The 25842-nt window shown below is 38.6% G+C and overlaps 1 protein-coding gene across 1 annotated transcript in view; it reads right to left on the bottom strand.

Moving 5' to 3' along the window:
* The window catches only part of dnah7 (dynein, axonemal, heavy chain 7), a 98413-nt gene that overhangs the window by 46034 nt on the left and 26537 nt on the right, over positions 1 to 25842 (bottom strand). The window contains exons 23-37 of the mRNA XM_058391491.1: positions 25600 to 25740; positions 25073 to 25285; positions 24824 to 24933; positions 24165 to 24333; positions 22150 to 22252; positions 21314 to 21441; positions 19562 to 19774; positions 17794 to 17892; positions 16890 to 17138; positions 12909 to 13058; positions 12111 to 12293; positions 9030 to 9206; positions 7685 to 7816; positions 4111 to 4332; positions 1376 to 1573 (exon numbers count right to left, since the gene is read on the bottom strand). Coding sequence (XP_058247474.1) covers positions 1376 to 1573; positions 4111 to 4332; positions 7685 to 7816; positions 9030 to 9206; positions 12111 to 12293; positions 12909 to 13058; positions 16890 to 17138; positions 17794 to 17892; positions 19562 to 19774; positions 21314 to 21441; positions 22150 to 22252; positions 24165 to 24333; positions 24824 to 24933; positions 25073 to 25285; positions 25600 to 25740 — 2487 coding nt within the window. The remainder of the gene's footprint in view (positions 1 to 1375; positions 1574 to 4110; positions 4333 to 7684; positions 7817 to 9029; positions 9207 to 12110; positions 12294 to 12908; positions 13059 to 16889; positions 17139 to 17793; positions 17893 to 19561; positions 19775 to 21313; positions 21442 to 22149; positions 22253 to 24164; positions 24334 to 24823; positions 24934 to 25072; positions 25286 to 25599; positions 25741 to 25842) is intronic.

Raw genomic sequence — 25842 nt, 5'->3', positions numbered from 1 at the left:
AAAGTGCCAAGTACACTTATTTGACAAGTGACATGATTTCACATCCACTTTCTCAATGTGGCCATTAAAGTCATTTGTAGGCATTAAAATATTCACCCTGAAAGTTAAAAATCATATGGGAGGGTACTTTTTCCCCCCTTTGGTACAGGGTATTTTCAAATATATTTTTGAAAAGCCCTTGGTTCTGCAAATGACAGGATGAGAAAAGTAAAAAAAAAGGGCACAAAATGCAATCGAGAGCATGAGACTGAGTGAGTCTCAGATGCTTAGTGTCTACTGACTCAGAAGGATGTAAACATAATCGTTGCAAAATGGCTGCTAAAGTGTTATGACATTATGAATCATTCTCAGCCTTCGCCAAATGAGGACTGATCGCCTTTTTCTCAACCGCACCATAAAACACGTTCCGTTTCATTCTTCAGTGAAAAACTACCTCCGGACGTACTTTGCCCCTGCACTTGTAACCGTTAATCTATAGCGAGCACAAGGGGGCTCGTACCATGGCTGAGTGTGTGTGTGTATGCCTGTGTGCATGTGTGTAAAATATGAGCGTAACGAGGCGGGTAATGGATGAGGCTGTTAGTGTGATGGATCTCCAGCTGGTCGCACCAAAAATAGGGGCCGTTTTCCTCTCTTACTCTCGGCTAGAGGGATAGAATGAAGGAAGGGGGTGCGGCAGGGCGCCGTCGGTCTCGGCCCTCCGGCTCGTTTATCACGAGCCGCTGTCATGCACACACATGCAACACACAGATACGTGCTCTAGCTCCAGCAGCGTTGAGGTGAAGTGAGAGTGAGAAGCCCCCTTGGTGCTAAACACATTCGCTGAATTTGTCTCCAGTGGACAACATCCCGCAAGGAATTGTTTATTTCCATCTGCCTTCAGCTGTTCCTCAGAGGCTGATTAAAAAGCTTAAGGGATTTTTTTTTGGAAGTAAAAACCTGATAGATTAATGCCACAGTGAAAAGCGGGCCATCTTTCCTTATTTCGTGTTCTGCTAGCTTTAATAAAATTAGCATCAAGAAGACAGATGAAAGTGTTTAAATCAGCTTCAGAAGAAGTGTTCATTGCATGCAGAACGCCTCGTTCAGCTAATGAAGGGTTTTAGAATGAAGTGACGAGTGGAATCAGGTGTGAATGGCAGCGTGTGATGAGCGTGCTACACACACACACCTTTCAATCGCACACTTCAGAAAGCTCAACTAATTAATCGTGGAATAACTTATTCACATTATAAACATAATGGCCACAGTCTACATCACCGTGGTAATTATTTTTTTTTTATGATTTATCTTGTTTTGTCTGCCTGTTTTCACTGTCCTTTGAACATTTTATCATCATCCAAGAATATAATAGATTTTTTCCAGTCACACTCACTATGATGTACACACTCTTGCCGGTTCCTGTGGGCCCCACAAAGATGCTGGGCTTCTGGTGCGTGACGAGCAGCTCCATCAGAGCCGTGTAGCGCACTGTATCCTCTGTGGGTACGATGATCTCATTGAACTGCACGTCCTTGGGGATCGGTGGCGCCAGCTTCAGCTCTTCGGTCCACAGCTCCCATCTGCCCGGACCCTGAGTCAAATCACAGAGTTAAGGATTTATTTATTTATTTATTTATTCATTCACATTTTGCAGCATCTTTGCTGAACTTATTTACAGTGCATGGAATTGAGCATGTAATTATATGGCTTCCATATACTGAGTTTAAAATAAAATGTTGATAACGTTATGTTTTAACTGTAGGGCATTTAGTATACCATTTAATAAACTAGAAAAGGTTTAACAAACTCATTTTAAGAACTGGGCCATATTACAGTTAAATGTCACGTGAGCTGGGGGAAAAAAAAGAGTTTAGTAGACTGTCATATGTGTCATGAATCCCAATAATCACATACATTATTTGGCCAAAGGTTTATGGACATATAACCATCACACCAATATTATGAAGGTTTTCCGCTAGATGTTGAAGTGTGATTTTTGGGGATTAGTGATCATTCAGCTACAAGAGCATTAGTGAGATCAGTCACTGATGTTGTAAGATTGAGGAGATCTGGGGTTCAATCCATGTTCCATTTCATCCCAAAGGTGTTCAGTGGGGTTGAGTCAAGAGTCAGGGCTCAGTGCAGGACACTTGAGTTCTTCCACTCCAACCTGTCTTCATGGAGCTAGGGGCTTTGTGTACAGGGGCATTGTCATGCTGGAACACTGTTTGAGCTTTTTAGCTCCAATGAAGGGAAACTGTACTGCTACAGCATACAATCTTTGTGGCAACAGTTTGGGAAAGAACCACAGATATGAGTGATGGTTGGGGTGCACATACTTTTGGCAATATAGTCTTTAGCACATCTTTAGCACATCTTTAGCACATTTTTGCAGTAGCAGAGTTTGCTGACTCTATTCTGTCTTCTAATGAAATAACAGAAATTAACTTTTTTTCTCAAATCAATTTTAATTTAGTAAACAGATCCTAAATTCATTTGGTGGGCCATATTATAACCTTTCTCCAGAAATGTCTTTCCATATATTCTTCCTGCAATAAAGAAGTCTAAATGGAACTAGTCAGAAATAAAATCAAATTCAATAAAACGAATGCATTCTTTCCTGTCGTTTCTGTTGATGCTCTGCCAGGCCTGTAACAGAGGCAATCTCAGTGCTTGTTGGTTTTCTGTCTTTAGATAAGTGAATGCAGCTCATTTAGGTTCATGTGTGGTGATTAGTGAGTAATCTGGAAAAAGGAAGCTCAGATGAATCCATCCTGAAGTCATGGATTACAAACACTAACATGTTTCACAGGAACTTGGATAGCGAGCAGGATAATTATAACTATAATTGGATCATTTTAATTAGATAATGATTTTACCTCCCTTCTCATTTCATTATACTGATAATGTTAAAAGTTTTGCTTTAGGACTCTACACAACTCTCCAGACTTTTTTGTATTATTTTTTTAAATGCATGCAGCACATCATGGTCTTGGCTTTGTGTACTAAAAGCAAAAAAGTTTCTAATGGTCTAAGGTGTCACTGATGTGTTTTCACTTATTTAAGCTTCTATCTTCTCTGAACAGATTAGGTGCTCCATATTTAACAGTGTATAATTGCTGGTACGGTTTTCTGGGCATAATGTCTCAATTTCAGCACTTTGTAAAAGTCAGATCTTAAACAGAAGGCATGAGTGCTTTGCATTTGCTGCATTTGATCTCGTAATAACATCAAGAGAGACAAAAGAAAGAACAGAAATGGCAGTTTATAGCTTCTGTACTGTATAAATGTAATAGCTTTTATGATTTATATGTAACAGCAAACTACTGAAGTATAAGAGGAATAAAACACTGCTGATATCATTTCTCATTTCCATTGTTGATTATTTTCCTACAATAGTGTTTTGTGTTGTGATGGGTAACGACTTTTCATCTTTGCAATTCCTCACAGTTGATTTCGACACACTGCAGTCAGCAGTCAGAAAGGAGAGAAGATTGTGTGACTGATGTACAGATGATGTACAGACTGAAGCTGTACTGTCCTGACCGCAGTGAGCGTTACTGTGTACCACGCTGTTTCATTTCACCTAGACCAAGTGACAATTAAACCAAAAAAGGGAGTGTTAATGGGAACTCTGAGGCACAAGCCCCTTCTTACCTCTGTTGAAACAAAGGAACTTATTTCCAGAATGTAATGAGGTATGAAATTGATGCATTTGGCCAGGTTATGCATGAAGCCTTATTATTAAGAATTATAGCTTATGGCCAAAGCTAATTATGAGACAAAGCAGCTCTTTATCACAATTTTACAAAGATTAGCATTAAGGATAGATAGATTTAGTTTCTTATGCTTCCTGCAATGTCACTGATTTACAGTCCTAAATCCTCTATAGCCAGTGTTTTTCAGCAGTGGCTTGTTACCTTATCGTGACTAAGAACAACTCTTCATAAATGTTACTGTATATAGAAAATTCTCCATCTAGGAGTTAGTGATCTTCTCCTGTCCAAATTTGTGACATAAAAAAATCAGGTCACAAATTGTTCTGGGTTTTAGAATGAAAATAAAATTGAGCTTATTCCCAGCAGACACCATTAAACCTTCTTCCTGTTTAATGTCAGTGCTGCTGACCTCTTTGATGAAGCGGTACTCATAGAGAGTTCCCTCGGCAGGTAAGGGAACCGTCAGCTGCTTGCTTGGTGCTTCTATGTGCTCCAGGATGCCATGGCTTGATCGTGTCTCCTCAGACAGTGCACCGGTTAGCAGCTCTCTCACCAGACCATCAAACTTCACTCTCCCAGGCTCTGTGCAGCTGGCACCCACTGACCACACCAGAGAGAACACAAAAATACCCTAGACAAGAGAGATAGACAGACAGAAAGATAGAATCAAGTCAGGTACATGTTAGTTACAGTGGAATCAAAATAGTCAAAATAGCATATATCGCATATCAGATTTAGTTACTGAGTCAATTTAAAGGTAGCAAGTAATGCTGCGTGAGAGCAGTGAAAGAGCAACACAAAATAAAACATTCTTATTTCTAATTATACATACTAGGGCATCTTAAACACTTATATCGCACAACATACAGTATAATTGTAATAATCGACTCAGTAACATTTTATATCCATTTTGATGAGCGGTTTAGAGACTAGGCCACTGTTGTATAGGCATCGGTCAGGGAAATATCTTTTCAGTAGCATAAAATTTATGTCTCTGGGTCACTTGGTTTTATTCAGATGCTACATAATATAATCTTTCAGAGTACGTGACTCTCAAATTGCTGTGAGAAATAGACACAGGAAATTGTTGTATTTTATATATTAATTTTGCTGTGGGGTTGATGCATTGTATGTTTTATGACTGTTTACATTCTGATTCAGATTAGAATTGAAAGCGTTACTGAGCGCTGAATGTAATCATAATATACACTATATTGCCAAAAGTATTCGCTCACCTGCCTTGACTCGCATATGAACTTAAGTGACATCCCATTCCTTATCCATAGGGTTCAATATGACGTCGGTCCACCCTTTGCAGCTATAACAGCTTCAACTCTTCTGGGAAGGCCGTCCACAAGGTTTAGGAGTGTGTTTATGGGAATTTTTGACCATTCTTCCAGAAGCACATTTGTGAGGTCACACACTGATGTTGGACGAGAAGGCCTGGCTCTCAGTCTCCGCTCTAATTCATCCCAAAGGTGTTCTATCTGGTTGAGGTCAGGACTCTGTGCAGACCAGTCAAGTTCATCCACACCAGACTCTGTCATCCATGTCTTTATGGACCTCGCTTTGTGCGCTGGTGCACAGTCATGTTGGAAGAGGAAGGGGCCAGCTCCAAACTGTTCCCACAAAGTTGGGAGCATGGAATTGTCCAAAATGTCTTGGTATGCTGAAGTATTCAGAGTTCCTTTCACTGGAACTAAGGGGCCAAGCCCAGCTCCTGAAAAACAACCCCACACCATAATCCCCCCTCCACCAAACTTTACACTTGGCACAATGCAGTCAGACAAGTACCGTTCTCCTGGCAACTGCCAAACCTAGACTCGTCCATCAGATTGCCAGATGGAGAAGCGCGATTCGTCACTCCAGAGAACGCGTCTCCACTGCTCTAGAGTCCAGTGGCGGCGTGCTTTACACCACTGCATCCGACGCTTTGCATTGCACTTGGTGATGTATGGCTTGGATGCAGCTGCTCGGCCATGGAAACCCATTCCATGAAGCTCTCTGCGCACTGTTCTTGAGCTAATCTGAAGGCCACATGAAGTTTGGAGGTCTGTAGCGATTGACTCTGCAGAAAGTTGGCGACCTCTTTGCACTATGCGCCTCAGCATCCGCTGACCCCGCTCCGTCAGTTTACGTGGTCTACCACTTCGTGGCTGAGTTGCTGTCGTTCCCAAACACTTCCACGTTCTTATAATACAGCTGACAGTTGACTATGGAATATTTAGGAGCGAGGAAATTTCACGACTGGATTTGTTGCACAGGTGGCATCCTATCACAGTTCCACGCTGGAATTCACTGAGCTCCTGAGAGCGACCCATTCTTTCACAAATGTTTGTAAAAACAGTCTGCATGCCTAGGTGCTTGATTTTATACACCTGTGGCCATGGAAGTGATTGGAACACCTGATTCTGATTATTTGGATGGGTGAGCGAATACTTTTGGCAATATAGTGTATATATATATAAAAAAAGCGTGAATAGCTAAATAAGAATAACTTTATTTTCTATCATCATTCTATGTGACATCATGCTGGCTCAATATTGAGAGAATCTTGCATTATCAAAAACTATCATTGCCCTGCTGCCACAGGCTATGGCATCATACTTTTAACACACCATACATAATAGCTAAAATACATTTAGGCAACATATTCTTACATTATTAAACTTTCATTTAGTCAGTGGCCTGCCACTGACCTTTTAAGATGCTACTGAAAAACTAGTACTAGAGGCAATAAATACAGACAACAGTTTTGGCTGCACATGTTGGATTACCTCTCTTTCACTTGAATTATGTGTTGCCGTAAGAAAAATTGTATAGAAACATTTATTATATATAGCTTTGTCTGTCTGGCTGTGTTGACTAGAAGCCAGGGAACAAACTCAGAGAGAGGCACAGGAGGGAAGACGCTGTCATAGGCTAATCAATAATGCTGCACGTCTGGATCAATGCTGTTTGTGTACTGATATGATATGTTGGTCTTAAGGACCCAGGTGGAAAAGAAAAAGATCACACCTTTACAGAAAGAAAGAGAATCGACAGATGGAGAGAATCGAAAGTGGCTGCAGGAGAAACAACTTCATGAGAGTGCCAGACATGAGCTGGTGTGTACACTATGTATATGAAAAATATGGGGGAGTAGCTCTGGTGTAACTCACTGTCTGGATGAGACAAAAAAAAAGCAAACAACCCCTCCCATGCAATCCTATTAGTAATTTCCAACTTATGACTCTTCTCATCTGCATTAGTGCACCTTGTTGTTAAGCTGCACATCCCACCCACTCTGCAACACCAAACACAATAACAAGGGATTTGCTCTTTTTCCAGTGAGAGCTGATGATTAACTAGTTAGACAAGAAAATAATCAGCTATACAGTGCCTTGTTTTACAGTATCACTAGGTTGTACACCTGGATTAATGTAATTTAGGATAAAAGCAGATGTTGCCTTTTTTGCTTTTTGTTTAAGAAGAACAGCACACTGACGCTTCCAAGTTCCATGATGATGTGTGTAGGGACCAGTTGGAAAATCACTGCTTCTCAATTCCAAAGAAAACTCGTCAGATTTTTGGACAAGCTGGTGACCAAAAATAGTCAAGATCTATAAGTGAATTTGCATTAGTTAGTGTGACTGGATCTGACTGAATCCTTACTTTACAGGATTGATGCTGTAGGAGAAAATGTAAGTAAGCAGTAGAAAAAAATGATATATAATGATGAACATGACTCATATTTGGGCGGCTGGGGATCATCTTCAATCTTCTGTCAGCACTCTGTTTTGTTCAGGGTCATGGCACAGGGTGGGATACCAGTCTATCACACACACTGACAAACACTCATTCACACTTAGGGCAAAATATAGTAGCCAATAGATGTTTTAGGGAGGTGAGAGACCACCTGAATACAAAAGGAAAGCACGTGAAAGTCTGTATATAACACACTTGGCAATACTTGTGAGGTTAAGGGTTATGTACTCTCTCACCTCAAGCCAGGAACACACATCTCTATCGCTCATGGCCTTCATCTGGCCCTCATCCCTAAACTCGTCCATCATGCAATCCATCAGGTTCATCAGGGAGCGTGCCAGGTTGGTGTCGGTTGTCGGAGACAACTCCTTATGTAGGTCATAAAACAGAAAGAGCAAGAGGTCAGATCTCTCTTTTATGAAGAACTATGCTTGGAGGTATCACTGACCCAAAAATGTGAAGATGAAATATTTATTTCACTTAAAATTCTGGGTAGGCTTCAGCTAAAATGCTCACTATAGTTTTTCTTAAACACATTTTCTTTAAAACATGGATATGTAACATTTCATTACTGAAAGCTGGTGGGATCAGAGAGCATTATGCTTTATGATTGCTTACAGGCCTCCATTTCAGTGCTTTACTGCAAACATTTTAGACAAATGTGACATTAAATAGATCATCGCTGAACACCGGAGGCAACCCAGACATTACGACAAAGAAATAATACTAAGATTTAGTCGTTAAAAATAGATGTACACAGTAACTAACATCAGAACAGTACACAGAGAAACAGCTGAAGTGTGTCACTGTAACTCTGACCAAAAAAAAAAAAGATCAGGACAAAATGTGCTAAGGCTGTGAGGAGACATCGTTTTGTGTCTTTTAGTGCAATTGTCAGAACAGGATAATGGAATTCAACGTGGGGGGTCTTTTATTTAGTAAAATGCTAAAATTACAATGTTATTGCCATTATATTTTGGTATTCCCTTCATTTTGAATATTTCCATGGATGCTACATTCTTAGGAGTATTTTATTATTGCTTATATGAAGTGCATCACATATGAACTGTCAAATGCTATAGTGTAATAAATAAATAAATAAAGTCTTAAAAGAGAGAGAGAAAGAGAGAGAGACAGAGAGAAAGAGACATTAAACGACTGTTTATTAAAGCTGTAATTTAGGTGAGAACTGGAATTAATACGTCTGATGTTCCACAATTTAAAATATGACTATAAACCATGAAAATGCATAACATTTGTTAAATTCAAAAATTAAACATCGTAATTATTGGCAACTCACTGTGGTATAATCAGAATAACGTGCTATTTTCTGTAAAAATCAAGCAGGGTAACACCCTTCTGGGTTGCATTATTTTTGTTGAACAGAACAATATACGGGGTTTCATGTGTGTATGTTACAGGAAATCCCTACACACCACTAAAAATACAAGTCCTTACTGTTCCCAACAACATAGAGAACTACAAATAGATTATTTCATTTTCCAAGCTAAAGATTTAGGCCACCAAAAGTTCTGGAGGAATAAAGTCAGCATTGATTTATGTGCTAATCTGTGTAAGCACCTTGGTCCCTTTGCGGATGAGCTGCAGGCAGGTGGGCAGCATGCGGTCGAAGAGGCCGGTGATGAGGTCTCTCTGCACGGAGCTCAGTGTGGACGGCAGGGTGTTGAGCCAGGAGATCATTAGTGGCCTCCAGCCCAGCATATGAGGCTCCATGTAGATCATACCGCAGCGAGACACCTGCACACAAACACCACCCATTCTCAAACTGCCACATTTAAAAGTACACAGATTTCCTCTGTAGCACTTTGTAGTTTATGGACCTGTCATTATTTTTATGCTAACTGGTCTATAATGCTGTGATATGGTGCTGATATAGGTCTTTCTTTCTCTCAGGAGGCTTGAGCTGGAAATAACGATGGACTGTTTCTTTTACCACCCAGCGCTTATAGCTTATAATTTAACGTTCAGCATAAATCTACAGAATTTGCATTTCATAGCACAAGGACCCTGGACCTGTGACCTGATGTAACACTTTCCTCAGATAATAACAAAGCAGATTTTCTGTAGAGGCATTGTTTACAGCATCTGTAAAAGCAAGTGTCATTTTAATGATTTAAGCCCTTTAAATCCACAATTGTCTGCTTAGGTTTTACAGTTTATCACCACGATAATATAACTAGGGGTTTCTAGTAGAAGGATTAAGTATTTTCTTGAGGAAGATTCACATTCTTAACATAATGGAAAAAGCCTTGGACAAAAATGGACAAAATCAGGCCACTTACATAATGGAAAAGCTTTTTTTTTATGACTGCCATTTCTTTCTATTCTTTTTACTCTTTGCTGCTGGTGGAACAGGTGCAGAGGTCCTCAGAGGGTGAAAGCATAACGAACAGCTCGTTATAACAGCCCTGTTCCATCAGTGAAATGAATGTCACATATTTTTGCACCTGTAGTAGCTGAATTTGAATAAATGATGGTGGAGTAGGAGCACAGATGTGGGACTTGGGGACTCAGAAGGATCTAGCGAGGACCTTACTGAGTTTACTAGCTTGATAGCTGAATTGGAATCGAGTAACACTGAAACAATGTGGAATGAGGGGTTGGAAAGTTGGAATGAGAGCCGGTGAGATTTGAAGAAAGAAGTCTGTGTGTGTGTGTGGTGTGTGTGTAAGAGAGAAAGAGCAAGAGAGAATAAAATGAGGAGAGACAGAGAGAAGAACAAGAGAGAAGAAGACTCTTCATGTTGCAGCCATATCCTTTCATTTTGTGTCACAACACACACATTTTCACATTTTTCTGTCTCAGCTCTCCTGAAGGCAGAAACACACTGCCTCTAATCAATACCGACTTTACTCTGATACCGGAGTCTGCATAACACACACACACACACACACACACACACTGTTTCACCACTATTTTTGTGGTTGTTTGTGTATATGTGGCACTGTGATGGACTGGCGACCTGTACCCCTGCCTTTCACCCAATGTGTGCTGGGATAGGCTCCAGCAGATTCTCGTGACCCTAATTAGGAATAAAGCAGGTATAATCAATATATGGATGGATGTTTCAAGCATCATCTCTACATAGTTTAAAAAAATGAGGGGGAAAAAGCCTTAAAAATGTGTCATGTATTAATGAACTGAACAATAATTTTTTTTTCTCCAAACTTTGATGAAAGGTTTTGTGCAGAGTGAGCTGGCATTTGAGTTTCTGAAAGCCACTGTAAGCATGTCATTATAGATGAAGAGTGTGAGAGAAAAGAGGGATTGCTAATGGATTTGACAGGCTTGCTGGTTAAAACCTACCACATACCAGAGAAAATCTGATTTGTAGTCTTTTTTTTTTTACCTAAACATCAAAGCGCAAATTTGCATATGCCATGCCATTTTTCTGCATCCATGATGAGTAAATAGAGGGATTCATTTTCATCTTATTTCATCATATTTACATCAGAAACAAGTGGTAGCTGACGGCAACATCCAAACAATGTTTCAGGTTCAAATATTGAATCACTGCAGCAAACAAATGACTCTGTTGACATCTAGAATTTCTTTTTGTTGGTTTTTTTTCCAGCTTAACCTGTATCTTGATTTTCCCTAATTATGATCTTATATTCTTTGCTAATTTCAAACCTTAGGCCACTATCAAAGCTCCTCTTTATCTCCATGATTTTAGAAAAGGTTATAATTCAGGACAAAGATCATACAGGTATAAAAATCATAGTCATGAAATCTTTCTGTCAGGGTTAAGTCCTCAGCGCTGGTTAAATGACTTAACTTATTTCTGGTTTCTGATCACGAGCTGATCATTGCCTGTATTACTCAGTGCAGCTTCTAATACCATCGATCACAATATTCCTCTAGGCAGAAGCTAAGGAAATGGCTTTTCCTATCAGATCTTATCAGATGGACCGTTATCAGTTTTTTAATGGTGATTTCATATACACGCATACAAAGGTTTGGTGTTCCACAAGGCTCTGCCCTAGCCTATTTCTTTATTTCTTTATTTTTTTTAATCTATCTATACAATACCTGGGTGGAATTACTCATAAACATGATATTAGGTTCTGTTGATATGTTGAAGACACACTGATGTCCCTTTCAGCAAAGCCAGATGTCAGACAAATGGTGCCCTGTATTAATACCTAGATAAATAAAATCTACAGCATTTTCATACAAAACCCCCAGGTGTAGAATCATTTTTCAATTCATGTTCAAAGCTCAGACAATCTCAATTTTTATTCTGGTGAAATCAGACATTTCATTAAATACCTTTTTTCTTAGGTAAAGAGGATGCAGATGTGGGGAATTTAGGAGCAGAAGGTTATTAGAAACTCCTGTTGTGACCATAAAACCTGTCCCTTCTATCCGATCTGTTCTTCTATTCACTATATGCATATACATACATTCCAGCTCCTTTCTGCCCTTGCTCTATATGACTGTTTAGTATAATGATCAAAATCCCAGTATCTGGTGTCAGCCAGTGAAGGACAGGTTTGAGGTTTGGTTCACGAAAGAATTATAGTACAAATAATCTGAGTATGTAACATAATTTACTAAGCAGTTAAGAAACCTTTTACAGCTTAGCATACTGAGAAAACAGATTATTAGTATTATAAATGTAGCCTTAAGGTCTCTCACCGTAGCGGGTGAAGCCACCTCCAGGTCCATGGGTTCGAAGATGAGGCTCATTTGTGGAGACATCTGGATGATCTCACCGCTCATCAGGCACAGTTTCTTATTGTCATCAAGCACTGTGTTCATGTTCTCAATCCACACTGCATCCACAGGGCCATCAAAGATCAGCCACTTCCTGTCTGGTGTCTGAAGAGATATTATGGTTATATGCTATATTATATTATGGTTCAGGAATGGTTTGATGAGCACAACAACAAACAAATCCGATCCATGGAGGCCCTACCTCGCAACTTACAGGACTTTAAGGAACTGCTACTACTGCATAGCTATAGCTACTACTGATACCACAGCACACCTTCAGGGATCTAGTGGAGTCCATGCCTCAATGGGTCTGGGCTGTTTTGGCAGCAAATGGGGACCAACCCAATATTAGGCAGGGGTTCATAATGTTATGGCAGCCAAAACTAGGCTTGCCTGTTATTTTTATAACACTAATTAGATTTCCACGTGTGGGAAGTGAGGGGAATCATTATTATTTAGTAAATGAACCAGAATTTTAACGTAAACTGCGATTTTAAGGTAAACCTAACATCATAATTGTGTATTGACAATTGAAAAGAATCACATAAGATGATTTACAAAACTGGATTGAAGATATCCAATTAAAATGAACAGTATTTTTATTATAAGGAATTATTAGTTACTTATAGCCAGGTACCTTTCTGTTTTTTTTTTGTGTGAAAGTATTAAATATAAGTTTAAGTGCAAATTGCAACCACTTAAATGCCTATAATGGCACACCTGAGATGTGGCAAAGGCTCTGTAGCTCATAGCAAGTATGCCGTCTGACCACTCATGTGAGACAGGGTCGAATTGACCGTACAGCTGACCCATGGTGATGGACTTGGGGTTGATAACGGTGATCTGAACCTTGTTCTCATCCATTAAGCCCTGCATAGGAGAAAAAAGATGGCATTGATGTTATTATCAGACCATTAGTAAAATGATCTACATTTTATGTATCACATGGTTAGAAGATTTTACCATATACATTTTGGATGTTGTGAGATTAAGTGTCTGGTGTTTTCCCCAATAATGTGGATCATGATAGCAAATAATTTCTCTACTTAAAGGGATCATTCCAGAGTGGCATTCAGTCTCCATCATAATCATGAAAATTCGATCCTATATCTATAATCTCTAATATACTGTGAGTAAAAAAAATAAGTGACGTCATCCAGTGTTCCATCTTTGATCTGAATATCCTGTTTGCAAGCTCTGGTCCTCTTTATGCTGTGTGATTCGTGCAAATGCTGTCAGCCCATGAAACACATTATTAATTTATATAATAATTTTTGTTTTTGATTGTTTTTTTTAGACATGATGGAAAAATTGACTTAATCAGTTCGACAAACATACACTGATCAGACATAACATTATGACCACCTAATATTGTGTTGGTCCCTATTTTGCTGCCAAAACAGCCCTGACCTGTCATGCACTGTGTATTCTGCCCTTTCTATCAGAACCAGCATTAACTTCTTCAGCAATTTGAGCAACAGTAGCTCATCTGTTGGGTAGGACCACTTTTGATAGATAGTGACCACTGCAGACCGGGAACACCCGACAAGAGCTGCAGTTTTGCAGATGTTCTGATCCAGTGGTCTAGCCATCACAATTTGGCCCTTCGTCAAACTCGCTCAAATCCTTACGCTTGCCCATTTTTCCTGCTTCTAACACATCAACTTTGAGGACAAAATGTTCACTTGCTGCCTAATATATCCCACCCACTAACAGGTGCCATGATGAGATCATCGGTGTTATTCACATCACCTCTCACTGCTCATAATGTTATGCCTGATCAGCGTACACTGAAAAACTTGGAATAGATTTTTCTAACAGGTGCAAATGGAAGAAGACATTTACTTTTACCCTAGCGTATTGTGTTTTACTAATTTATATTGAACGATAATTTGTAGCATGAGCGTCATAATCAGCAATGCTTCCACAGATTCTGACATCTGAAGGCTAAGTATTTGCTGTCTTCTCAAACAAGGAAGCAGTGTTGTGAACAGAAAACCATAACACGTGAAAACTTCCAGCATATCGGACAAAATCTTTCAACACGAAGAGAAAAAAACAGTATGTCAGAAATCATGATAATGCTGTGGTTGAACATGAGAATCAGAGGAAGGCGGAATCATGTTTTGTTGTGTTAAGGAGTTGTAGATGTAAACATATGTCCAAATTTGCCCTGTTGGTGGTCATACAAGGCTTGAATGTTGTATTCCAAAAGTTCTATTATGAAGCATTCTATGGGCCATAATTGACTCCTTTGTGAATTTCTACATACAGTTCCAGTAGTGTGTCTACACTCTATAGGTGCTTGGCCCCGTAAAAATGAAAAGTTGCTTGATTTTATCTGTGTAAAGGATTCAGATGGAGCGAGTCTGTAATTAGGTAATGGTGTGCACCTGCTCTAGTTTCCCTCTTTCCCATCTTTCCATGCACTTCTGTTTGGCAGTATGATTTTGTGAAAGGAAGCCAGCGTTCCTGGCAATGATGTGAAGTGGAAAATGAGTTTTGTTAATTATATTTTTAAACACTGAGACAGCCAGTACCTTAAACCAGACATGTAATAACAATACAATTGGTACAATGAGATTAGAACTCAACCACTTGCTAAGGTTTCGTGATCATGAATTAGCTTTTTATTCATAAATCTAATAATATCGTCTGTGTCTCTACAGGTATAGTATTTGTATAAAGAGGGGGGATGGAATTACATTAGCAGTGTTATTGCTAACATTCAGTTCAGGTTGGAAAGGAGCTGTAATTAGGCAATTGTGTGCAGCTGCTGGTTTCTTTCAGTGCTTAAGAGTCTCTTCTGTTTGCCAGGAGACTTTTGCAAAGTGGTGTGAATTATCGTTAGGAAAGTGGCAGTCGGTAAAACAAACACAAAAAAAATTCTTACAGATTTAGTGGGTTGAGATTTTGGTGAGGATTTTTATGCCATCATTGATTTTTTTGTTGTTTTTTTTTTTTTTAGTTCTGACCAACAAATGCATTTTCTAGACATTGGACATGTGTTTGAATCAGGGTCAATGCTAAGCCCTGTTTTGTTTTTATTAGATTATGCCAATATTTTTACGCAGATTATCTTCAAGCAGAAAATATACTAAATTATATTTTTTTGTTTGACCAATAAACTATAACAGCAACCTCTTGGCTCAGTGAGGGGTTGACCTTACTTGAATATTTAATGGTTTTGAGTTTGCAAAGAGCCATTACTTAAAATGCACATAGAGGATGCTTTTTCAAGTCAAGTGGAAATAAACGCTCTCCAGACATTCTTCATGTGAGCAAGATAACATGAATGACATAATTCGTTGTTATGAAATCCGCTGTGTTCTCCTTTGAAATCTTTAGGTTTTGCTCTCGTATTTGTTACCACTTCCTCCATGTTAGTGCTGTGACCTGGACTTGAAAGTGGGGCCACATCAAGAGTGCAGCTCTGCTTTGAGATTCATGTACTAAATCTGCATTTTATGTCTCTTGACATGTGGGTTATGCTGCTTGTACTGCTTTGGCCCATTCTCCGAATTCCTTTTGAGGTGGAGGCTGAGAGATGATGTGTGGATCCTTGGTCTGCCCACACTTTTTCACAGCTGCTTGAGAAATGGAGTTATTTGGAAGCTGGGATCAGTTTGATTGAGGGATAAAATTTACAACATGGCACATGATCTGAGATTTGATCTCTCACATATTTGCATGTGCAGGTCTGAACAAGCATTTCTTATTCATTAGGTCACGGCATTATTGCCGTCAGATGTTATTTCTGGGCACGGTGGTTTATTTTGAATTAAAGATATGACAAGACTGATGTGCAGACAATGATGCAATGTGGCAAAGAAATCAGAAATGGTTATACGGGCACTCTTCTGTTATACAATTGAGGATTATGTCACATATTCTAGCTGTAGTGGATAGGAGATTTTTTGCCTTTTTACAATGTATGTATTTCAACATTGGCATGATAAATTACAAAAGGGAAAGAAGACTACTTTTGTTAAGAGTTGATGCAGCTGGTGAAGTGTTGGTCAACTCTGGAATTAGTGGTGCCCATTAAGGGAATGGGCAAAAACGGCATCAAATAAAAGTCGAACACAATTTCAATTTTGAACTCAAACAATATAAGTTCATTTGCACAAACACAAAAACATGTGTAACAGATGTAGAAAAGGTTTCAGATAAATTCTAACTTCATTGGCATTCATCAACATCATCATCCATCAACATAAGCATTCTACCTCCAACCATTCAAATGCAAAGGACAGTTATGGAGGCAATGTATTTCCATTTCACTTTTTCTGTGGATGTATTTGTAGGGAGGATTCATTTCCAAGAAAAAGATAAAGTGAGCCATGAGTCCACATCAGATTTCAACTGAAATAAGTACTAAGCAGACTAAGTGCATTGCATTAATACCCCAACAACAACAATAATACAGTTTCTGGATTTTAATCCTATTGAATTAAATATGGTAGTCAACATAACAGCTTGAAGTTTTCTGTCTAGAGAATATCCTATACAACCTTCTTAACAAGGTTGAGATGTCAGAGCACTATAGTATAGTCTATTATTATTGTACACAAAACCGCAATATTACGTTTTATAGATAAGTTATATTTCAGCTTTCTGTTCATTTCAAAGATGTCTACGAGGAAAAGTAGCATGATGTCACCTTGTATTTCTGGGCGCAAGTAAGAAAAATCGGGTTACCTTCTCGCAGATATCGTTCAAGGCGGCGGCGAGGACTCGATAGGCGCTAGTCTTCCCTCCGAACGGCTCTCCCACCAGCATGAAGCCGTGACGCACGATCATCATCTCAAAAATCTGCAGGATCTTCTCGGCAAAGAAATCGGTCACCTGCAGGTTCATCTTCTCACTGTTCTCTTTAATGGCCTCCAGCAGGATGCTATAGTCTGCTTTTGGGAGCTTTACTCCAGGAAAAAGATCTGAAGTGATTCCCTAGAGGGGATTAGCCCAGTAATGGGAGAAAAGAAAAAAGATGTGAGATGGTCAGAAATTAAAATCTGAATTCTGGACATCAGTAGTAATTATTAAGCATCTCATTTTAATGTTTTCATCAGCACACCAAATTATTTAAATTTTACTAAAAAAATGAATTACCTCAAACAATGGCAGATTATGAGTGTAAATATTTATAAAATTAAAATGATCAAGTATAAATATTTTGAATATGGACAAATTAATCTCCTAATTTTAATTATTAGAGATTATTCTAAATTAAATTATTATTCAGCTTATTTGATTTGACACTTTTCATGCTTATTTTATTGACAGCTTATTTTCTTATTTTTAGAATATAAATAATAATAATAATAATAATAATAATAATAATAATAAAACTGACCATAGAGCAGGGCTTAAAATTTGATTTGGAGGGAAAAAAAGTCTAAAAATTGGTTTAATAATCACATTTGGTTTATAGGAAATACTGAATAAATCTAACAACACTCAAGATATTTTCACTTGTTAAGGGTGTGGCTTTCACACTGAGTGACAGTTTGGCATTGGTAACATTTTAAAATTGAATTTTCACATTTCACAAAACAAAATAAGCGGAAGAGATGACTAATTTTTATTCAAGAAACCATTTTACCTCAAACAGTGGCAGATCATGGGCCAAAAATTTGGGAAGGTTAACATCGATGATGGACCTCAGCAGAAGAATGTCCTCGTTCTCCTCTGGAAACTTCAGCTGTGACATTTCAAACACAGGGTCAGGATGTGTAACAGGAAGACATGGAGAAAGCAAACGGAAAAGGAAAGCCTTCGAAATGAAAGCCTCATCACACGTATACCACTTTGATGTCTTTTGAGGAAAGTCTCATTCACACACTCCTGTTGTGGGATTTATTTTTATTTTTTTTTGCTCATTCTTTACCACCGCTGCCATTTACAAGTTGAGCCCAGGAGGCTAAGAGCGCATGCATCTTCACTCCACAAGTCATTTTGCGACAGGACAAAAGGGTGCAGTCCCGAGTGTGATGGTGCAGGAAACAAATTGCTATCGAAATGGAATGAGTGCATTCGTTTTCAGAAAGCTGCATAAAAAGATACCATGCTGAAATGGGGAAAATAGCCGAGGGAAAAGCGAACGGTCCGGAGGTCAGTAACATTTCCTAAGGCCCTAAAATCATCCTGAACTCCATTTTGGATGGCTTGAGTGCTTTCTTTACAAAAAGGAGCACGATAGGAGTGACATGAGGATTTTTAAAAAAATACTGAGCACATAAGAAAAATAAGGTTAAAGGTCATCTCGCAAGGGTCTTTATTAGGATATACAGGTTTGTAGAAGTGCTTTCTCGCTCTACACATCCATGGAGACCCATAAGTGAAAGATACTTCTACTTGCTGTTTCACCTTTTTTTTTTTTGGTTGGTTTTGAGCCAAAAAAAGAACAAAAATGAGAGGAAGAGGGAGGGTAGTGAGAATTTTAGATGAAGCATAAACCCTCTGCTCTTTTGGCCCTCTCTAATGTTATATTAAAAGATGACTTTAAGGAATGGAAGAGGAACTGAGCTAACAGCATCCCGAAAGACAATAAGAATACGTTTACATGTGTAATGTTTTTCTGGAGCCCAAAACCACTTGGCAAAGATAAACATACAAAAAAAACTAAAATAGTGATACATCAAAGGCAGCTGGAAGATGAAGGAAAGAACAGAAATGCAAATGAAGGCACAAAAGCATGTGAATAGGACATGAAAGAAGCTTTGGAAGATTGTCACCAGGTCTATTTAAAAAAAATAAATTAATAAAATAAAAATAAAAATAATTAAATATAAAAATAAGATGCATGTTCAATTGATCACTAAAAAATATACTTATTTAATTATTTTAATTTTCAGATTAGTAAATCTTTGAAGATAATAAAAACCAAATGTCACCGGTTCAGTAGAAAAAAATAAAAATAAATTGTGATTATACTTGAATTGAGCTAAACGTTAATGAATCTATACTTTGAAGTTCCACTTCTTTGTACAGTTCATCAGGAGGGAAATTCATTTGGTTGCTCTGTTCAGCAACGTAGGAAATATGTCTCCAAAATCGACGTAAAAAAAAAAAAACAACCAGGATAAAATCAGTCTGAAAAAATTGTTATATTGTCTTTTCCAGGTTGCCCAATCCAGGTTGGGAAAAAAATATTCAATACAGAAGTGAAGACTCTTGCTAGTTTTGACTTCTCAAGTCATTTTAAATGTAAACTGTCACCTAGTGTATAGATCTCCTGAGCATCCAGAATCACTCTGAAGCCAGAATTTGGGGGTTAAAAAACAAATGGTGTAGTAAATGCAGTTACAGTATGTGTATAGTTTTAGTAAGAAATAAAAATGATATTTTGAACATCCTGATGGTTAAAGTACCTTCAAGTTTCCAGCAGCGGTCAGGACGGATTTGACGGCCCTCATGCCGTAATCGTAATGGCACTGAGAGGACAGCTGCTCGGAGCAGAGGCGATACGTGGCCACAATCTTCACTGAGAGAGGACGAGCGGTTACAAAACCGCAAGAGTAGAGCACGATCTCTGCGATCAGGGCGTAGTCAGGAACCATCATGGCCACGGTGCGGAACAGGGCCTGAGGCAATGATTGGAGAGATGAGCATGTCAAGAGTTCTACACTGACCATCTTTAAGTCAATACAGACATCTGCATTATGGATAAACATGCTTCCAACAATAATTTAGTAATAATACTTCAATAATTTGTCTGCCCTCATCTTTTCTTTCCCTTCCATATATACATGTATATGCATACTGATCAGCCATAACACTATGAGCAGTGAGAGGTGAAGTGAATAACACTGATTATCTCCTCATCATGGCACCTGGTAGTGGGTGGGATATATTAGGCAGCAAGTGAACATTTTGTCCTCAAAGTTGATGTGTTAGAAGCAGGAAAAATGGGCAAGCTTAAGGATTTGAGCGATTTTGACAAAGGGCAAAATTGTGATGGCTAGACAACTGGATCAGAGCATCTCTGGTCATCATTTCTGGTCTGCAGTGGTCAGTATCTATCAAAAGTGGTCCAAGGAAGGAACAGTGGTGAACCGGCAACAGGGTCATGGGTGGCCAAGGCTCATTGATGCACATGGGGAACGAAGGCTGTGTGATCCGATCCAACAGACGAGCTACTGTTGCTCAAATTGCTGAAGAAGTTAATGCTGGTTCTGATAGAAAGCTGTCAGAATACACAGTGCATTGCCATTTGCTGTGTATTGACAGCAAAAGGGGGACCAGGTGGTCATAATGTTATGGCTGGTCGGTGTATATATTTATCATTTTACAAATCTTGTTAATGCTAATGATTAGTTAGTGAACTCTATACTTATTTTGAACTCTATAAACTGATGCTGCCTGGAAGCCCCACCTCTTTCTCTTCATCTCATGTGCTCTCTTGTCTCATGCCTCGTTTTTAAAATTTATTTTAGAAAATGAGTACCAATATCTAAACTGATCTGTTTCACATTCTGGTTACTGAATGTATTTTGTTTACAATATTTACAATTTTAAAGATCATTACATTACATCTTCAATCATTACATTTTAATACATTTATTTTTTTAGTCTTTTTTAGTTTATTTGGCATTCATCCCCCCTAAACTTGTTCTATTTATTTTTCTATAATGGAACATTCATTCAAAATACTACGTCCACACCTTTTTTGTGCAAGGATAGTGCAATAGAGCTGAACAGTATTCAAAAACAAGTTAATCTCGTGAAATTTAAAAACAGAATTGTTCTAAAGCTTCAGCGGTTATACAGTCTGCTTAAAGATTAAACCTTGTTAATCCAGTAAACATTAAAGCTTGTTAATCCAGTAAGAGTTTAATTGAGTTGAGAACACATGCTACTTCAGGAAAATTCAGGAAAATTTATTTGAGCGAGTGCCAACGGCTCAGCATGCCGCATGCCTCAGGTTATGTCCCCCACCCTGCGGATGTCTCCATGATATTACTATAAGGGCCATGAGCTCCACTTTGTATCAAATCTTCAGCCTTTGAAACATGGATGATTGAGCTAAAAGCCAGGTCTGTGAGGTGTTTAGTTATTAACAGATGTGACTGGCTTGTGTAACAGCCTCATATGGAGTTTTCTCACTCAGTGTCATGTTATACCTTCAGGTTATCAGGTAGCTCGGAGCGACCGGCGTATCCTGGGTTCATAGTGATGAAGACAGCACAGGACGGGTTGAGCTTTAACTCCGTACCCTCGAACATCAGCGTCTCGACATGATCTGCGATCCCTACGTGGCAACAGAGATTTCTTAGGACTTCTGGAGAGCATTAACAGACAGAATGCTAATGGAGCTAAATTATTGATTTGAATGGGTGTATAATTAGTATAATCTGTTTCTAAATGCAGCCTTCGTCTCATCCGACTGTCCGTTTAATTATCACTGAAGTGAGTCAGATCTTTAAAAAAAACACTGATTTCCATTATTCCTGACTCTAGTGTCTAGCGAGAGAGGAAACATATTGTACAATTCAACTGAACTTTCATGATTTTAAGGTATCCTTATGGTCACTTAATGACCATTTCATTTTGACACGAACTCTGAACGGATGCAGGCTAAGTGCCTTAAATTAACCATGAACTAAAATAAGAGTGAACAATCAGCATGACATTCTTTCTAGGCAAAATTAGTATTCATTTAATCCATAATATCACTTTTTAATAGCAGCAGAAGGACTTCAAATTGTTGAGAGCCACTGAGTGATGTAAGGAAAGGCTTAATAACCGCTTTTATTCGGTTATATCTTTTTTTGACGTTCACCGATTGCTCGGTTCAGCACAAAGCATCACAGATGGTCCCAAAGAAGTCCAACATCCTCATTCGGAATGAGGATATCAACATAACTCTAGAAATTGATATACAGATTAGTGTTGCATTCACTGATCCTATTTAAATTGTGTATGCCTGATCGTATATAATGCGCCCACACACACACACCTCTCTGAATGGTGAAAATTTGTTGCGCCACCACAGACAGCACCTCCAGGTCAATGCGGTTGAACTCGTCAAAGCATGCCCACGCGCCACAGGATAGCAAGCCCTACAAGAAGCAGATAACAGCCATCAATCAAAAAAATTGTACATTCTGATCTGTAAAACGTCAATGTCTCAACGTTTGATGTGTTTATCGCTTTTGCTCCTTTGGCCCTTTCTATTCTAACAAGCGAAGACTTGAAGCTTTCCAGAACAGACATAAGAGTAGTTGTTTCTCTGGAAAGTAACACGAAGCAAACAGTTAAATCGTATTAACAAATGAAATGGATGAAGCAATGCAAATCCTGAAAATCCCCAGTATGAGTATCTTAAAATTAAATTTCGGAGAAATGAGAGTTCATTACTTTGAAGGGATATTAAAAAAACTGTTGAGATGAAAACAAAATCCTACCCATGGCACTGTTTATGCTTCACAAATCCTTCTTTATTTACATGTATTGTATAACAGTATTTTTATTTTAATTTAACTCTATTGTGAAACATTAAGTTACATTCCTCACATAAGATAATTATGTCTTAAAAATGTAAATCAGGAAATAAAGGGGATCTTAACCTTCTGGGACATAAGACAATATTTTTGTTTGTTATTAAGCATTCCGTTTAGTTCTTTATACAATATGCCTTAATAACTTGGATTATTACGCTTATTGTTTAGTTAAAGTGAGTCTTGTGTTATATAACGGTTTAACGGTCTCTACAGGTAGCTATATGGATATATTTGTCATTTTGCAAATCCTGTTTATGGTAATGGTGCTTAATTAAATACTGTCTTTCCTTTTTTCTGCAAAATTAATATTAATATATTACTAGCTGTACAGTCGGGAACTGCTTGCTGGCAGTGGATGAAAACCTATCACGAAAGCCTAGCTGGATGGTAGATTAGTATGTGACTCAATAATGCAATAATGTTCAGCATACAGAAAAAAAAATGCTTAAGCATCGGATGCTTAAAAATATCCACATTTCCACTGTTTTGCTGCTTCCCAAAGTGTTTAAACCAGGAATGGTGAGTTTGCCTGTCTTCTTTCAGTTCTGGATGATTAAACCATTTATCACAATTCATTTCTATGGTAAATCGTGAGCAGGGAATAATCAATATCACACATAATGCACTGAGGCATGGTACTGATCTACAGTTCTGCATGGTGATACACGGTTCACCTGGATTGTGTTTCTTATTAAAAGCTTGTTACTGGCGATTAAATCATTTCAGTGCAGTAAAACCCCACCAGCTGGTCATGCTCTCTTACTCGTCTCTTGCTTTGGAGTATGAGAAGCAGCCGTTCCGCGAGATGTGGGCTACATTTTACACTTGCGTTTTAAGTGTATGTGCTAATTCACTTTATATAGGGTGATAAAGGCAGAGTTTTGCATGCTAGCGAGAAATGGGCACAAGATGAGGTTTATGTAATTGAATGTCTGTGTGCAGCTTATAATTTGCACACACACACACACACACACACACACACACAAACACAAATCTGCATAAAGGTTCCAGGTAAGCGCCCAAGTCTTATGAGCACTCTGAGAATAAAACCCTGCCTATGAACCATGACGGCTCTTACTCCTGCTGAAGTTTTAACATCTTCAGATTCGTCATCAAACAAGACAGGCTCGCCAAAGTCTCTGTTGCCATGGCGACTGCCAATGTTCTTTTCGAGCTTTTGACCACATGTCGTCTCTTGAGCTTCACCTAAAGTACATCTTCATACAAATGAGCAGCAGCTTCTCGAAGCCTGTACCCCTTTTCATTTCCTTGCAAACTTCAATTTTCACATCAGCAATTAGAGCTTTTTTTGCTGATCATATATAATATAATAAAATATAATACAAAACTTGTTTCACACGCGTTTTTCTGTCCTCATTTTCTGTCAGTGAAAGTGTGTGTGGGGGGGATGGGGGACTCAATACAAACGTAATTTATAATACAATTCAGACCGCAGGTTGATGTCACTGACCTTAAAGAACTTGCCCAAGGCAATGTAATCAAGACCATCCGAGCAGTTGAACACGACACACTGCTTAGCCACAGCTTTGGCTAGGTCTTTAGTCGTCTCGGTCTTCCCTGTACCTGCTGGACCTTCAGGAGCTCCTCCTAAATGCAAGTTCAGGGCTCCAAAAAGGGTTCTAGGGGGAAAAAATGTAGGGAGGTTTCATGGGAATCTGGCAAATTAGATTTGGAGCTATAAACTGAAGTAGCAGTCCATTAGTGTGCAAATTTAGCTCTAATACATAATTTTTAAATCTTTTTTCCCCAACACTACAATAAACTCTACCAGTGCTAGACTTGATTTTTTTCAAGTCTGTAAATAGAATATTTGGGACTGCACAGATAATTAGATAATAAACCTGATCACATGTTTAAAAAAATACTGATTTGATGGTTTTTGCCTCCTTGGTTAATTAGTAGTAAACTAGCCAGTATTATAGATAATATATCTGAATGCATAATAAATTACTCTCATGTTTTTGATATTTTCAGTGATTGCAAGTTACCTGAGTAACAGAAAAAGCTATACACCGATTATATACACGAGTAGGATTATAACGAAATGTCTATGCAAGTGATGTTATAAGAAAGAGTTTAGTATAACATGGCATTTAGCATAACTCTGACCTGTAGCAGCGATCGGTGAGAGGGGTGATGACCAGACGTGGCGTGTTCCCCAGGTACTCGTAGCCATAAGCCAGGCCTGCGTTAATCATTTTGGTCTGAAGCTGATTCTCCTGAAAATGTAAAGAGAAACGCTGTAAAAATATGAACCGAAAAGATAGCTTTGCACAGATACTGAACACTGCACTTATATCATGGTATGGGGAGAGATATAGGCCTAAATGATATCATGAGTGTTAGTCAACCACTCACAATCCAGTAATAACGAAGCTGGCTGAGCCATTCGAAGTTGTTCTCGTCGTCCACGCCCTTGTGCACAAGTGAGGCCAAGACGTCACGAGCGTGCACATCCAACACCACCAGTGCTCCCAGAGTCACTCGGTTCTGTTTGGACAGTTTCCCACGCACCAGAGCCACAATATCATCAATCTGGGTGTTGTTCTGATGCAAATAAGCTTCGAGAGCCTAGGAAAGAAAAGTCAAGAAATTTCAGACAAGTAGTTTACACTGATTTTACAGTACTACACTACACTAAAGTCTACACTGATTTTACAGTGTAAGTTATCAATTACTGTTCCTTTTTTTTTCAGTAAAATCAGCTTACAATCATTCCCAGGTCTTTCTAAAAGCCTCCCGTAAGTAAGGAAACAGAAAGAATAAGGAGAAACTGATACTAATGCTAATATTTAATTGTACCAGCTAGCTAGATAAGCATTTATAGTTTCATACATAATGTCATAAGTAAGAAAAGTGTGTGTGTGTGTGTGTGTGTTATAGACCTGTGGTCCTGTTGCAATGGCTTCATGAATGTGTTTGGTCCAGTACACCTGAGACACACACAGCACTGTCTGACCTGGCCAGGCTCGTACCCAGTTGATCCGCTGCTCTTTAGGGTACGCCTCGAGTGCCTCCGCTATCACCTGCAAATCACAATGGAAAAACTATTTTACTTGGATAAAAAGACCTAAATACAATATTATTATATAGGCACTAAATCAGAACATGATATAAAATATAATTCA

The sequence above is a fragment of the Hemibagrus wyckioides genome, linkage group LG06 (genome assembly GCF_019097595.1).
Source record: "Hemibagrus wyckioides isolate EC202008001 linkage group LG06, SWU_Hwy_1.0, whole genome shotgun sequence".
In the NCBI taxonomy this organism is placed as follows: Eukaryota; Metazoa; Chordata; class Actinopteri; order Siluriformes; family Bagridae; genus Hemibagrus; species Hemibagrus wyckioides.
This window is presented reverse-complemented; position numbering and strand designations above follow the sequence as displayed.